The sequence below is a fragment of the Bactrocera neohumeralis genome, unplaced genomic scaffold (assembly GCF_024586455.1).
Source record: "Bactrocera neohumeralis isolate Rockhampton unplaced genomic scaffold, APGP_CSIRO_Bneo_wtdbg2-racon-allhic-juicebox.fasta_v2 cluster09, whole genome shotgun sequence".
Classification (NCBI taxonomy): domain Eukaryota; kingdom Metazoa; phylum Arthropoda; class Insecta; order Diptera; family Tephritidae; genus Bactrocera; species Bactrocera neohumeralis.
In genome coordinates this window covers 36,147,575-36,163,837 of record NW_026089622.1, presented here as the reverse complement: position 1 = coordinate 36,163,837, position 16,263 = coordinate 36,147,575, and the positions used below count along the sequence as shown (strand labels likewise).

Below are 16,263 nucleotides of genomic sequence, written 5' to 3'. Positions count from 1 at the left end.
TTTTATCGTCAAGGCACTGCGGATAGTTTGCTAGATTATTGGTCAAGGACGCAAATGCATTCATAACAAACCAAACGCGATATCTAACATAAAGATATAGCGGAATAATTGGAGTGTTGATAAAAAGGTTTATTATAATTTTAGATATACAGAAATCGTTTCGATTCTTTACAATATACATTGAAGTATGTATATGCGTACAATTTCAAACTGATTCTTCCTTAAAAATGATAAAATTACTAAATATTGGGAATGGTAGAATAGAACAGCAAATACGCAGTAATCAGTAGATGAATATTAACCACGTGTATTCCAAAAGACTGATGTTATAACCTTGCCAGCCGACTTTTTTGTCTTTCCACGCTTGAGAAACGTTTCATAATATGCAGTCCACTAGGACTAGGACTGTCGATTGGACTTGGTTGATTTCACTGGTGCGCAGCCCAAATTCAATGCTCCCAAAAACCGATGCTTTATTAACACACGAAATGTTTTTTGATTCAATTCTTTTGTAAACTAACACAAGTTCCTTCACCAAAAATGCTATATCTCCTTAACAAATAGTTATAATCTAACGAATAGAAATCATATGGACAGTATTACTAGTACTATCTATGTATCAGCCACAGTAAAACGTGGACGGGTCCTCTAATAATATTTAAATTGAAAGAAATAAATTTAATGATAATATTTTATTTAGAAACAAAAAATCTAAATCAAAAACTTATTTTATTCAGTCACATAATTCAATTTAATGTATTAAATAAGTAGTAATAAAATAAATATAAGTAAATAATAAGGAACAATAACTTATGCTTGTTGAAACTTAAATTAATCCTCGTCTACAAATAAATTCAAATTCTCTATGGCACCATCTGAGTGGGTTGAGTTAAGCCGGACCAGAAGTATATTTTCCAATGTGTGGTGACTTAATCGATTTCGGTTATCCGATGACACCAGTTTTAAAGACGAAAACGCCCGCTCTATTGTTACCTACAAATATTAAGAAATTTAAGCAAATACTCTATATTTTGTCATAGATTAAGTAATAATTCTTACTTGAGTGGGTGGTATAGCAAAACATATTTTGCTTAGAGCATAAAGCTCTGGATCGCTTGACTTTCTCTCTTTCCAGAAATTTAAAACATTTGTGCTAGATTTCATATATGGCAGCTTCAACATTTCAATCTTTCCATGGACATCTGTTGACTCATTTAGAACAACGCCAAAACTCAAAAAGTCGTCCAAAAGATCTAAATTACTTTCTTTATGTTCAGTATCCGAAGTCTTTGAATTTGTTAATGATAAATTTTGAATTGGACTGTGGATTTTTATTTATGCCCACAATGTCTTTAAAAAATTTATTGCTCTTTGTTTTTGTGAGCCGTCAAGTATATGTTGGAAACTTGGGTCTAAGTACACTGCGCATCATCAGGTTAGCACCTATCAGCTTTATATAATTGCTCTTGTAATTGTTTTTGTTAAGATGCAGCAAAATTATTTTACTCTATTTTTCTGATCTTCGTATACACCATCACTGGCAAAGAGAACTTGTGAAAGAAAGATCCCGTTATTTGGTTTTTGCTATTTTCTATTATTTTTGATGGAGAAGTGTGTTGAATTTTTGCGTCATCAGGTTAGCACATGCAAATTCTTTTCAGTTTATCTTCAACAGTTGAATGCGTATTGCAAGCAATTTTTTTATACTGCTAAAGTTAACTATTCGTTTTAATATGGGTAAAGGAAAATCGCTATCTGTTGAGGAGAGATCCCAAAATTGAAGCTTACAAGGAAGCAGGGCTGTCAATAAGTTCAATATCCAAAAAAATGGGCAGAAGTCGTAAAGTTATATCAGCATTCCTCAGCAATAAGTTGAATTATGGCAAAAATAACAAAGGAGGGAATAATAGAGTGATTTCCGTTGCTGATAAGAGAGCAATTTTGAGAGACTCCTCGAATGCAAAGATTAGGGCAAATGTTAATGTTAAAGCGAGCTTATCTACAATTCAAAGAGTGATACATAGTGTTCCACATTTAAAAAGACTGAAATTAAAGAAAAAAACCCCCACTAAACGTTGTTAGAAAGGAAGTGCGCTTGAATTTTCCGAGGAAGCACATGACATGGAATTCTGATTGGCGCTACGTTGTCTTCATAGTAGGGTAAGGGGTGTGATGGTGTGGGGCGCCATCTCCTTTTACGGTACGTGCGAGTTACAGTTTTTAACTACAAATATGAATGCAAACACTTACAAAAACGTACTTGCAATAGTTTTTCCCATTTCCAAAACCAGTTCGGAAATCTGCCGTGGACTTTCCAACACGACAATGCCTCGATCCACACTGCCCGGGTGGTTAAGTCATGGATTGAGGACCACAATGTCCGTCTAATGCAGTGGCCGCCTTATTCACCCGACATCAATATAATAGAAAACGTATGGGGATGGCTGGCTCGTAAAGTTTACGAATCTGGGAAACAATGTTCCAACAAAGAGGAGCTAATTGAAGGCATCAAGGACGCTTGGTCCACCATATCACTTAATTATATTGGAAAATTATATGAATCGCTTCCCAATCGAATCTATGAGGTAATTCTCAACAAGGGAGGATCGACACATTATTAATTTTTGTATAAAAATGTAAAAATTACTATATGTAACACTTTATATAAAATTTCATGGTTAAGAAACTTTTCAACAATGAAAAAAAAATGATGTGTGCTAACCTGATGACCAAATTTGAATTGTTAATTTTTATGTTATTTTTCGAAAAAAAAAACAAAAAAATATATTACAAAAATAAAAAACCAGTATTTTTTGTTTTATTTAACTCGGAATTGAATGGGCCATAAAAAAAAATAATTTTTATTAATTTTAAAAACATTAGCGCTTTATGTTTCGAACCTAAAGCACTTACACGAGGGTAGGTGCTAACCTGATGATGCGCAGTGTATAAACAAGCGTCAAAGCCAACATTAGACACTAATTTTTTAGTTCGTGCTTCCATACTTTCAATAAGCATCTCTCCAATTGTATAAATAATGGAATCTTTACTTGAAGTGCTTGTTGTTACAATCTGATTCGTAGACAGTTTGCAAACCAGCCACAGAGCATAGAAGTTTCCGTAGTGCAACGTAGGAGTCCATGAAGTCCCATAACAGTTCATTCACTGCTATACATATGTTCATCTTGTGAATTATTTTCTACAGTTTCAATAAGGCTTAATATACTTTTCGCTTTATTCAGTTGGTCAATCATGTTATAAGTAGATCCCCATCTAGTTGGGCAATCCAGGTAATGTAAAATTTCTTAACTCAAACAAAACAGTAACCGTTTGATGGCTTCCGAATGTATTTGGTTAGATTTCGGCACTGAAACAAATACTCCCTAATATTTAGTAGTATTTTTTGTAACGTCAAGCGCCATCTTGTTGAAACCACATGTCAACCAAGTTGCGTAACAGCATCTTTGAAAAAAATACGGTACAATGATTCCACCAGCGTACAAACCACACCAAACAGTGCATTTTTGCATGGGCAGTTGTGTGTCTAAAGTCTACAGAAATAAGCCAGCAACTATTCCAGCTTTGGAAGACAACATTTCCGAAGAAATCGACATATGCCCAAAATTGTATTTCACCAAGCGTCGGTCACTAATGAAATTATTTCTGTTTTGTTTCAAATAAAGAAAAGATGTTTTGTCGATTATGCGATATTTGGTTAGATTTGCACTGTACGTCAATGCTTCTGCTGCACATCGACATAATACATTTTCTGGCGAAAAGGTCGATTTGCCAGTCAATCGTCATCAGCGTCTGTATGAATTTGTGATAAAATTTTTGAACTTTTATCATATTGGCACCGTTATCCGATGTAATTAATACAATTTGGCTTAGTGCTATTTCATATTTGTCTAAAACGGATACAATTTCTTTGGCCAGATTTTTGGATGCACTTGACCCAGCTCCTTTGAGTTCCACCATACCAAGAATTCGCGATTTAATTTCATTTTTGCAAATGAATTGCGCACTGATGCCGAATATGTTTCGATCAAGCCGTGTTGCACTATCAATTTTTAAAGATATCAGACGGTTTTTACATTCTTCATGTATTCCGAGTTTAATATTCGCTGCTACTTGTTCTAGTACAGCTTTACACTTGTTTCCATTTAGTATGAATTTTTTTCCACTTTTGTCTTTAAAACCTTGACATATAGGATCAATTATATTGCGCATATCGTTAGAATTAAGCACATTGAACGGAACGCCGTCTTCAGTGACAAGACAAATGTATGAACGAACTAAAATTTTTTTACTGATTTGAACTTTTACCTGTTGATGTTTCATGTTCTTTTTGGAATCAGAATTGTTTTCTTTTTGCACAGGTCGTATGTCATGCAATAGTAAAAGTTTCTTTAAATTAAAAACACGCGAAAATGTTTTACATTTCACGCGGTCGTTATCATTCTCTTCATAGTAAGTATGTAAGTACGTTGAAGGTTTTCTTTGGCGGTGCCATTTTACGCAAGAAATAAATATTCAAAAGTGCTGAAGAATTCTAAAGGTTTTTTGAGGACAAACAAATTAGTTGGGTTGCGCGAATTACTTAGAACGTGCCTGTGCCTAAGCGAATTTAAAAGATGCCGGTTAAGAAAACGTCCGTTCGCGATTATGGTTTTTGAACAATAGAATTCTTTATTACCAGAGTTTCATGGTGTAGCCTAAAACTTAACCTAACATCTTAAATTAGTGGTAAATATGTATATTAGGGTGTTATTTTTTAATGAACTATTAATTTTTTTTAGTCCCGTCACGAAATTTCCTTGGAAATACCATAAAAAAAATTCCCTGAAATTTTTAGCCCTTAATATTAACATTAAGAACTGGACCAAGGCATGTAAAACTTTTCCATAGAAAATACACTACAATCCTCATTTGTATCTTTAAATTCCCACAGATCAGACGTATTTTATGGCATCGCTTTGACTTTAGACGCTATAGCTCTTGTCAGTTATACAAAAACATGCAAATTCCTAGGAAAATTCAGGTTTGAATACCTCGCTGGTGTGAGTTTCGACTTTGTTGCTCTGGGCACTTTCGTAGAATGAACAATTCTGAGAAACATGCGTCTAAAGTCAAAGCGATGCCATAAAATACCTCTGATCTGTAGGAATTTAAAGATAAAAATTCAGGATTGTAGTGTATTTTCTATGGAAAATTTTTACATGCCTCGGTCCAGTTCTTAATGTTAATATTTTGGGCTAAAATTTTCAGAGAATTTTTTTTGGGGTATTTCCAAGGAAATTTCGTGACGGGACTGAAAAAAATTAATAGTTCAAAAAAAAAAAAACACCCTAATGTATATAAAAAGGGGGAAAGTATATGTAGTTAAAATTAATTTCGAAAATTCATAGTAATTGAGTATTGTAATACATTTGGAATATATGATGTTTTTGGTAATATGAAAATGGTAAATATTTTACATAATAAAAAAAAATTTATAATTTATTCAATTATTATATAATTCATTTTATTAACACATTTCTTAAAATATTTGATTTTAGATTTATAAAGGCACTTGACGCAACAAGTGCCAAAATGATTTGCATAGCTCCAGCTATAGTTTTTTACCTATCAAAACTCGGAGTAGAGTAGAGCACATATGTACTTTACATTGTTATGCTAAGGCTATGCTGTGTGCATCTTAAACAGCAAATAGAACGCCTCAAAAAATAGAATTAAAAGGTATAAATTTTCATCACGTAAATGGTTACTTTTGGCAAACTTTAGTTTGGATAATAGCGTTAATCATTAATATTTTATATGTAAAATAAGTTAAACAAGAATAATATTCACTCCACTAAATGTCAAGTGCAATGATTACAAAATTGTATTTTGAAACTTGCTGCTAAAAATGTGAAAATCATTGTCGAAACGAATAAAACATAAATTAATTGAATTCATAAAACTAATATACATATACAAAACACACATACTCCAAATACTAATGCACACAGTAATTGCAATCTGTTAACTGATAACAGAGCACCAGGTGTGTGTGTATACCAGGTTATTTATGTAAGTGCGTTAGCTGCACGTAAGTCATAAGCGCTTAACACATAGAGAGCGACAGACTGCAAACTACATCTGTCAAATATTAAAATACACACGTTCTTATGGACACTGTTATTTTGACAGCTGCACGACTACACGACTGCAGGCCGACAGTTGTCGTTCTCGCTAACTTCAATATTCTCCTATATTTGCCAACGACAGTACGACGACAGTAGAGTTGACAGTAGAATGGAAGATAGAAAGAGGAGGTAGAGTGGTGATGCCACTAATATGTAAAATGTAAAATTATTCACAGCTCTAACAAACTTGAAGTTATTTTACAAATAAAAGCATAAAATAGCTATATTATGGCTCTATTATATCATTTGTAATAACAATTGATAATTTAAAGTAAAAATATTTACCTATTTACTTATTTTTTGCATAAAAAATTTCACTTTGAACAAAATATTAAAATTTCATTGAAGTGAAAGGAATTAGTATGGCCACAACGAAATTGTGTACATACAAAATGGACAACTGCGTTGTTTTGTGTACATGCCGGCCATTGTGTTGTTGTTGCTTCTCAAAATGTACATGTAGTAAGATGAACAACGACGTTTTCAGTTCACTGTCGTGCTGCTGCAATCTGTCGCAGTCATTGTGTTTACCACTATGGAGTGAATCTAAACACTTGTAACATATGAATGCATTGCGCAATGCATTATACAGTTACTAACAACGTTTCTTTGTCATTTTCCAGAAGCTGCGGGCTCGCGACTTGGGGATTTTGTTGCGTCTCTGTACTTTGGCTTTAAATACGGTCGTATATAGAGTGCAAAAGCACAGGCTGTCAAATGTACCGCCTAAAATCTTAGGCTTGATGACAGTCTGAATTATGTTTAATTCGTCTTAACCCAGTATTTCGACGTCGAAGCTGTACGGATGACAGTTCTTGACAATATTATTATTATTGACGAATGATTGCCTCACCCTCAAAGCAAAAATTCCGTAGAGAGTGGTTAAAAGTATTCGATTGGTTTGAGGAAGAGAGATGGTGTGTATGGTCGTGCCGCTAAAGCAAATGTGCGCTGCATGAAATTTTTTATGATTATGAATACTTGTAAGTGTTATGAAATAATTTTTATGAATGCTTTTGGGTGTTATAAAAACATTTTGTGTTTTAAGATATTATATTTAAAGACAACAAAGTTAATTGTTTTGGAACCCAACATAATTTTTTTAATCGTAATATATAAAAAATTAATAAAAAAAAGCATGAAATTGCTTGCTTCATGAAAGAATACAAATATTCTCAAAATGTAAGGTTACATATTTCTCAGTCGCAGTTCCTTGCTGCCCATCGTTAATCTATTGTCTTTATTTAAATGTGCAGTGCTTTGAATTCGTGAGAGCGATTATGAGAACCAATTGGTGAGTATATAACATAATGGAAGCTACTCCTGCCTACGAATACTTGAATCTAGGTCGAAAAAGTTATCTATCAGCTTTATCTAAATTCCTTACGAAAATACAGGTTCATTTTAGAACATGTTATCGTAATACGAGTTTGAAACTGGCGACAGAACTAGAAGATCATTTGAAATTTATTATTGGTATTTTACCATTCCCCGAATATTCTTTGTCTGTTTCTTTTACTATACATATGTACACTTATAATACCGTGTAAATTCTCATGGTACAAATAGATCGATTTACTAATCCACCTACCAAAGTAAATTTTATATAAAAATTTGATTTTTTACTGTTCCAGTTTTTCTTCTTCTTCTTTATTGGCGTAGACAGCGCCACGAGTTATTTACTGTCCCAGTTTTTCTTCTTCTTCGTTATTGTAGTAGACAGCTCTTACGCGGTTATAACCGAGTTAACAACAGCGCCCCAGTCGTTTCTTCTTTTAGCTACGTGGCGCCAATTGGAGATTCCAAGCGAAGCCAGGTCCTTCTCCACCTGGTCTTTCCACCGGAGTGCAGGTTTTCGTCTTCCTCTGCTTCCCCCAGCGGGACTGCGCCGAATACTTTCAGAGCTGGAGTGTTTTCGTCCATTCAGAAAATATGACCTAGCCAGCGTAGCCGCTGTCTTTTAATTCTCTCAACTATATCAATATCGCCGTATATTTCGTACAGCTTACCGTTCCATCGACTGTGATACTCGCAGTTACCAATGCGCAAAGGTCCATAGATTTTCCGAGAACCTTTCTCTGGAAAACTCGCAAAGTCAACTCATGAGATATTGTCATCGTCAATGCCTATGCACCATAAAGCAGGGCGTGGATGATGAGTAGCTTGTAGAATTTGGTCTTTGTTCGTCGAGAGAGGACTTTACTTTTCATTTGCTCACTCAGACCGAAGTAGCACCTGTTAGCAAGCGTTATTCGAGTGCGTGTGCGACGACTCTTTTTTTGATAACAGGAGATATTTCGTCTAGCCCTCGTTTACTACCAGAGCCGTCTGCTTCGCTTTCTTATCCATTCTGGGGAAAGCAGAACTAACGACGTGGTGGCGGTCGGCCTGATCATTGGCGTAAGATTGTACCTGCTCGATTAAGTTCTACAGCTCGAATTGTTTTCTCAAACAATAGATTGAAAAAGTCGCACGATAGGAAGTCGCCTTATCTGAAACCTCGTGTATGGAACGGCAAGGGGAGGTCTTTCCCGATCCTCATGAGCTTTTGGTATTGCTCAACGTCAGTTTTCACAGCCGGCTTAAATAACTCATTTTCGTGCTGACAAAACAAGCTTTAAAACCGATGAAGAGGTGGTGTGTGTTGATCCTCTTTTTACGTGTCTTTTCCAAGATTTGGCGCATGGTGAATATCTGGTCAGGTCTAAATCCACACTTATAAGGTCCAATCCGTTTGTGTACAATGAGCTTTAATTCTTCACGCTTTGTTGTTCTTCAGATGGGTAATTGCTATTCGAACTTCTTCATGGTGAGACAATGGAACGTCTGCTCCACTGTCATCGATTGGGGAATCGGGTTCGTCATATCCTGGTGTTATGCTTTCACTGCCATTCAGCAGGCTGGATAAGTGTGCCCTCCATAATTTTAGTATGCTCTGGGCATCAGTCACTAGATCACCTCTGGGGGTTCTACAAGAGTATGCTCCAGTCTTGAAATCTTCTATTAGTCGCCGCATTTTTTCGTAGAATTTTCGAGCATTACACCTGTTGGTCAGCTTGTCAATCTCTTCGTATTCACGCACATCGGCCTCCAACCTTTTTCTATCTGCAAATGCGTCTCGCTGCCCTCTTCTCAGTTAACCATGCAAAAAGGAGATGAGGTGTAATCTATATACATATAAAGTATAGTATACAATTAAGTCGCCTTGGTTACACCTTTTATAACTCAAGAACTGCTGAATCGATTTGGAGCAGTGGACGGGCGTAGGATGCTTTTTATCTCTTTATTTTAAAAGTCAGTACAGTTCATAAATACCAAAATTATATTTAAAATCATAAGCATGTTTTTAAAATTCTTGTAAGAATCACTTGGTAATTTTATTACTTCAAAAAAAAAAGAAGTAAGTAAAAAAAAATTATGCTGGATGTTCTCCTGGACATTTTCTTTTAGAAGGAACCCATCAGATATTTTAAATATCACAAAAAAATTGACATTTTCGTCGTCAGGGTATTGCGGCTACTTTTCTTTTGGGCGAAGGACATAAATGCATTCATACTTCTATTAGTCTATTCAGAACTGGCTCAGTAATCAGTCGATGAATATTATACCACGTGCATCCCAAAAAGACTGATACCATAACCTTACCAGACGACTTTTTCGTCTTTCGGAGCTTAAAGACTGGTTCGATTACAGTGAAATGATGAAGCCATGTTTTTATTGCCATACACCGACGCAAAAATTCGGTTTTATTACAATGATAGCGCACTCAAACACTTTTCAGAATAAGGTATTCGTTTTTTTTATTGGATTATGAACTTGAGCGGCACCCACCTTGCACAGAGCTTTCGCCTCTTTACAACTTAGCAAATATCTTTTCTGCGGTTGATGTCCCTGGTGCAGAGCCCAAAATCAACAGTATTCTTCTCCAAAAAGAAAATATTTATTAACACACGAAATATGTTACATATGTAACGATAGTAAAAAATTCATAAAGTAGCAGGAAAATATCAAAATGATGTTCAAAACAATGAAAATAAACAAAATCAAATAAAATTCGTCATCTCTCGCTTGTTTAACGATTTCCAGCAGAAAGTTGGCTAGATAGTAGTAGTTAGCAGTTCGAAAACTAACCTAATATATTTAAAAATGATTACTAATATCAAAATATATTTGTTTACAATAAAATGCTGATGCTATAAAACAAATATTTTCCGAATACAACCTTCCACTTAATTCACTAAAAATTTTTCTTTATGGGTATGTACAGTATTAAATGAAATTTATTTCCGGTATTTGCAAAAGTGTCTGTGTTTTTGCCTCCAAGTGACATGCAAATTTCACGTTAAAAAAATGTTTTTTCGCCAAAATATTATTTTGTAATTATAATAATAAACTGTTTCAAACATATTTTATTTCATTTATCATAATTTTAAATCGATCGATATCGATTAAAAACTTGCGCCGACTTATACCCTATTTAACATTTCTTTTTAAATGTATTACGAAACATATTGTGCCAAAAGTGTTAAATACAAAAGAGAGGAATCGATATAAGAAATTTCTGGAGAAGAAAAGTATACAAGGGTTATTGTATAGGCATAGGTTTGTACAATGATAAGGCCCACAGACTGCTGGAAGTTCAATATTGCGCCATCTAAATACTGATGACTTAATGAATAAAATATTATTATTATATTAATTAGAAGATACAACATAGAAAAACCAAAATCAAATGATGTGTTGTTACTAAATCGTAAACAGTTTTATTAGCTCGTTTATCGTATTGGGATATTAGAGATACATATTAGGTTCACGAGGACTAAGGGAAGTTTGTGCAGAAATTCTTTTTAAATTAATGATAGAAGCTTGTCTGTTCAATGTGCAGCAGTGCGTAATAATGAAGTTCATATATTCCTATGAAATATTACACCATTCCGAAGGTCATTAGACAATCAAATATATCAATAAAGAATTCAGACATACCCAGTTAGAACGTGGACAATATGAAAAAATTGTAAACTGGCAACAAAGTGCATTGATACATTAATTAATTAAATTTCATTATGGTAATATTGAAATACATACCATTTTTATAGACTTGGAGTTAAATTTAAACTTTGTAACAAATTTCTTACTACTTTTCAGTTTGAATACAACTTTCTTCTTCAAGTAATGCCCATTGACGGTTATGGAAAGGTAATAGGTAAATTGGAAGATACAATTATTCGTTCGGAAATAGCAATAGACGTGACAAATATTAGCTTAGCTCTCCACGATTTTCGCATTCTCGACTACAGGTAAGAACAAGAATGTAGATTCGTAATTATGTGTTACTCTCGCAGTGTCAGAAGAATTAATTGGCATCAATAAAAAAATAAGTATAATTTATTCATTGCCGTTCATACTAAATTCGTATCCACATACATACATATGTATATTAGAGGTATCTTATTCATAAATTCAAAACGGATATCTAGCAGGAGTTCAAAGGATTCGATTTAACTTCAGTTTTCGTAAAATGCATTCATACATAAGTATATGTATACTATATTATTTCTAATGTTGTGTTTACAGAAAAATACATGTTCAATTGGATCAAATTCAAATACTAAGAGAATTAAGTGGATTAATATTGTCACCAATTACGAATTTATTCAAGGAACGAATAAGAACTTCAATATCGGATGGTTTGAAAAAGGAAATGGAATTTATATTTAATGAGTTTAATGAAGGCGATCCTTTGCAACTTCGAATGTTTGCTAAGCAGTTGCTAGCCGGATTAATAAATTAATTAGATGTATTTGTATATGAAATTAATAAGAGTTCTTGTGTAAACCAAATCTGATTTACTTGGTTGCGAACGAAATCAGAATTCTATATAGGAAATTAAAAATTGCAGACAACTTGATTAATTTTATTTGTGAAATTATTAATTAAAACGTGAAAAACGAAAACGAAAGATTTTAGCGATCATAGTAATCTACTTCATGTCCAAGAGAATCATAATAATAATTTAGCTCTTACAAATGTACATATGTACATACTATACCTTTCATACTAGTGCTTAGTTTCCAACAAAAACGTGGATTCGAACAACAAACCAATAAAATCAGAATTCATAATATATATCTATGGGATAAATTAAATATTATTATAATAAACTATTATTATTTACAAATAAAAAGGGAGACGTTAACTGATATAAGAATGCAAGGCATTGCACATATGCTTATGATTTATATATAATTATTTTTATACTCTCGCAACAAAGTTGCTAAGAAGAGTATTATAGTTTTGTTCACATAACAGTTGTTTGTAAGTCCTTAAACTAAAAGAGTCAATAGGGTTATGTGCTCTAAATTAAAAAAGGCCTCTGGAGCGTATATATACTGCCTATTATTTTAACATTGGAATTATCAAAAGAAAAAGTTTGAAAACATCATTTAATCAAATTTAGCTTTATAAATTTTTGAAAACAATGATGTCTACAATTGTTACAATTATTATTATTATATTTGCCTGGATCTTTGCAAAGTCCGCATCTAAAATCGCACAGATTTGCTGTGAATAAAATTGTTTTGAGAGAAAATTCTCTCGCAGTTTGCGGTGAAATGTTATTTAAATGTATGTAAAATAGCCAGCATTTTTCTCAGAAGTAATCGATCTATTGACTGGTAACATTAAGGAGATCTGTTGCAAGACACTTTACTTCGACAGTAATCCACGTCTCGCACCAGCTCCTAATTCAATTGATTACACTGTGGTTTTGTTGCCTTAGATTCATGAAATTACAAATGGTTTTGTAAAATTCGCTCTCGTTTATTTTAAAATCTTATTCAGAAGAAAAAGCAGAAAACATGAAATCAAATAACTGAAATCTTTGCAATATCTGTTTTGTTTTGAAAAAATACATGGAAGTAAACATAAAGGCAGATATCGAAAACATACTACATGTTATATTTCTTTTATAATTTTACAGTCGACGATCCTTTCTTAAGATCTAGCAGTAACAATTGATCCCATCAACAACCTTTCTTCCACCACTTTATATCCTAGTTGACCCTGGTCCTTACTTTAATTTCCAAAATTATCTGAAAATGTATCCAGATTATTACGGAAATAGTTTAACTTGATACTCAAATTTGCTTCTAGAGATAGTCCCAGTTTGTCTTCATAATTTGAAACTTAGTTGTTGCCTGGGAAATATTCGACTATCAACATAAAACTTTTCCAGCTTCAATTTCCGGGACAGTTATAACCTTGATATAATTTGTGTGTTTCATTATTTATGATTTCCGGGACAGTTATAACCTTGAAATAATTTGTGTGTTTCATTACCATACTACATACATTCGGAAATTTTTTACAAATGTCAGCACAACAATATTCTTCCACGCTTTGACAAATTGCTCTGTCATTCCTAAATTGATCACGTATTAAAACACTGAGTTCATTGCCATTCTTACAGAAAAACCAGTTCTTGTTATCTTTGACCCAATTTATCCAATCGAATTGCAAACAGACGCAAGTTGTACTGGCTTCGGTGCAATTTTATTACATAGAATTAATAACAAACCTCAAGTAATAGAAAACTATAGCAAAACTACTTCACCCGCAAAATCAAGATATCACTCATATGAATTGAAAACCTTAGCTGTTGTAAACTCCATTAAACATTTTCGACATTATTTGTTGGGCAGGAACTTTATTGTTTATACTGACTGCAACTCACTAAAAGCGTCAAAAAATAAACTAGATTTAACCCCCAGAGCACAACGTTGGTGGGCTTATTTGCAGTCATTCACATTCGATATTCAGTATAGAGAAGGGAAAAGAATGGCACATGTTGACTTTTTATTGAGAAATCCTCCTTTAACAAAGTCTACTTCGGCTACAAAATTAGTCGATGAGAGAAGAGTAAATTTAGCTGAAATTTCAAGCAACTGGCCTATTGCCGAACAGCGTCGAGATTCGGACATAGTCGAAATTGTAAAAAAATTAACAGCGTTTTCTCTGCCTGAAGATATTGCGAAAACCTATGAACTGAGGACGGGAAATACAGAGAAATGGCAGAACACGTTGTTTACCAGTGGTGCCACGAACTTTCATATGGTCTGTTATAAACCAGGTTCATGAGTCAATAATGCATTTAGGTTTTGATAAGACATTGGATGAAACTTATGACTTTTACTGGTTTGACAATATGTCAAAATATGTTAAAAAATTTGTTGACAACTGCATCACTTGCAAAATGTCAAAATCCACCTCAGGGAAAATACAGGCTGAATTGCATTCAATACCAAAGTCGCTACTCCTTGGCACACAATCCACATCGATATAACAGGAAAATTAAGTGGCAAGAGTGACCAGAAGAATTATGTTATTGTTCAGGTAGACGCGTTTACCAAATACGTCTATCTTAGTCATAGCCTTAAATTAGACAGTGAGAGTTGCGTAAAAGCCGTTCAATCCGCTGTTTCATTGTTTGGAGTACCAAACCGAATAATAGCTGACCAGGGAAGGTGTTTACAGGCGCAAAGTTCAATCAATTCTGTTCAGATCAGAATATAAACTTGCATTTGATAGCCACTGGTGCAAGTCGAGCTAATGGTCAAGTGGAGCGAACCATGAGCACGTTAAAAAATATGCTAACGGCGATTGCAACTGGAACTCAGTCTTGGCAGCATGTGTTAGGAGAGGTGCAGTTGGCAATCAATTGTACAACCAATGCATTTCGAAAGCAAGTCCTTTAGAAATGTTGTTGGGAAAGGTAGCATTAGGATTACTTCCACCTAGCGACATAAAAAATGTTGTTGACCTGCCAAACGTAAAAGCGCAAGCTGCAAAGAATGCGTTAGCCACTGCAGTTTGTGATGAAAGGCGGTTTGGTAAAGGTAGGGCAAAAGTAGTTGGACATAAAGTTGGAAATTTTGTGTTGCTTGAAGGTGAAGAAAGACAGGTGACAGGTACATTTTGGAATTCTTGATCAATGGGGTATGTTGTGGATATGCACGCGAAGATTTGAAAAGGTTGTCAGAGGCGCAAGTGCCCGAGGAACCGAATGAGTATGATGGTGATGATGAGGATGTTGTTGCAAGTAGAGAATTAGTTGCGAACGGTAAAGAGAGTGAAAATGAAAATATTGAGAGTATTAAGAGCGTTGAAGCCACAGTAGAAAGTGAGAATGAAAATGTTGAGAATGCTGAAATCACTAAAGAGAGTGAAGTAAATGAATAAGAATGACAAAATATATGAATGGCAGGCCAAAGAGAATGGCAGAGTACTCAGATAATAATGCAAGCACAATTGCAAAACATACTAATGTTAGCTGTTTTGATCATGGTGTGTGGAGTATTTGATTGATTAATGAATTTATTATGTGACAGTAATGTAGAAGTTGAAAAAGACACTGTTGAAAGAGACAGTAATAAAGAAAGTTGAAAGAGGCACTGTTGAAAGAGACAGTAATGAGGAAATTGAAAGTTCAAAGAGACAGTACAGTTGCCTTAAGGGCTTATAATAATGTTTGTAATAATAATGTGGGCACAAGTGCAAAACAATTGTTTTGATCACAGTGTGTGACGCACTGGGTATTATAATGTAAAACATGTGTGGTTAATGATAATGTGAAAATGAGCTGTGTTAAAGTAAGGGATTTTGTGTTAGTTAAGAAGGAAACAGAAATATGAAGATGTAATTTGTCAATGTAAATTATAAGATTAGATGAAAAATTGGAAGTTACATTTGAATAAAATTTTATAAGTTGATTGAATAATAACATAGCATTTTTTTGTAAAATTGCACGAGGTCGTGTAATGGTCAGGATGGCCGTATCGGCACACCCTAATAGTGTGTGGATATTGGTATGCGTGTGTGAGTGTATGTGTATACAATTTAGGGAATTTCATTAGAAGACTAAGTTTTTCATTATTGCGTCAGCCGTTGATTGTGCGGCGATTGGTTGTCTCCATGTTGTCGCTTTGGGAAGTACCGTTTTAGCGGGGCGCCAGCGTGGTGACGCTATCGCCGAGTGTGGTTCGGTGGTTAGCAGAGAAAGATTCCTTCTGGAGTGGTG

At 34.2% G+C, this 16,263-nt stretch overlaps 1 protein-coding gene across 2 annotated transcripts in view; it reads left to right on the top strand.

Annotated features, from left to right (window-relative positions):
* The window catches only part of LOC126764145 (uncharacterized), a 147,365-nt gene extending 135,051 nt beyond the window's left edge, over positions 1-12,314 (top strand). For both annotated transcript variants that reach the window (XM_050481944.1, XM_050481943.1), the window contains 2 exons: positions 11,334-11,485; positions 11,763-12,314. In XM_050481944.1, the coding sequence (XP_050337901.1) occupies positions 11,334-11,485; positions 11,763-11,979 (369 nt within the window). In that variant the 3' untranslated portion in view covers positions 11,980-12,314. The remainder of the gene's footprint in view (positions 1-11,333; positions 11,486-11,762) is intronic.
* The last annotated feature ends 3,949 nt before the right edge of the window (positions 12,315-16,263 follow it).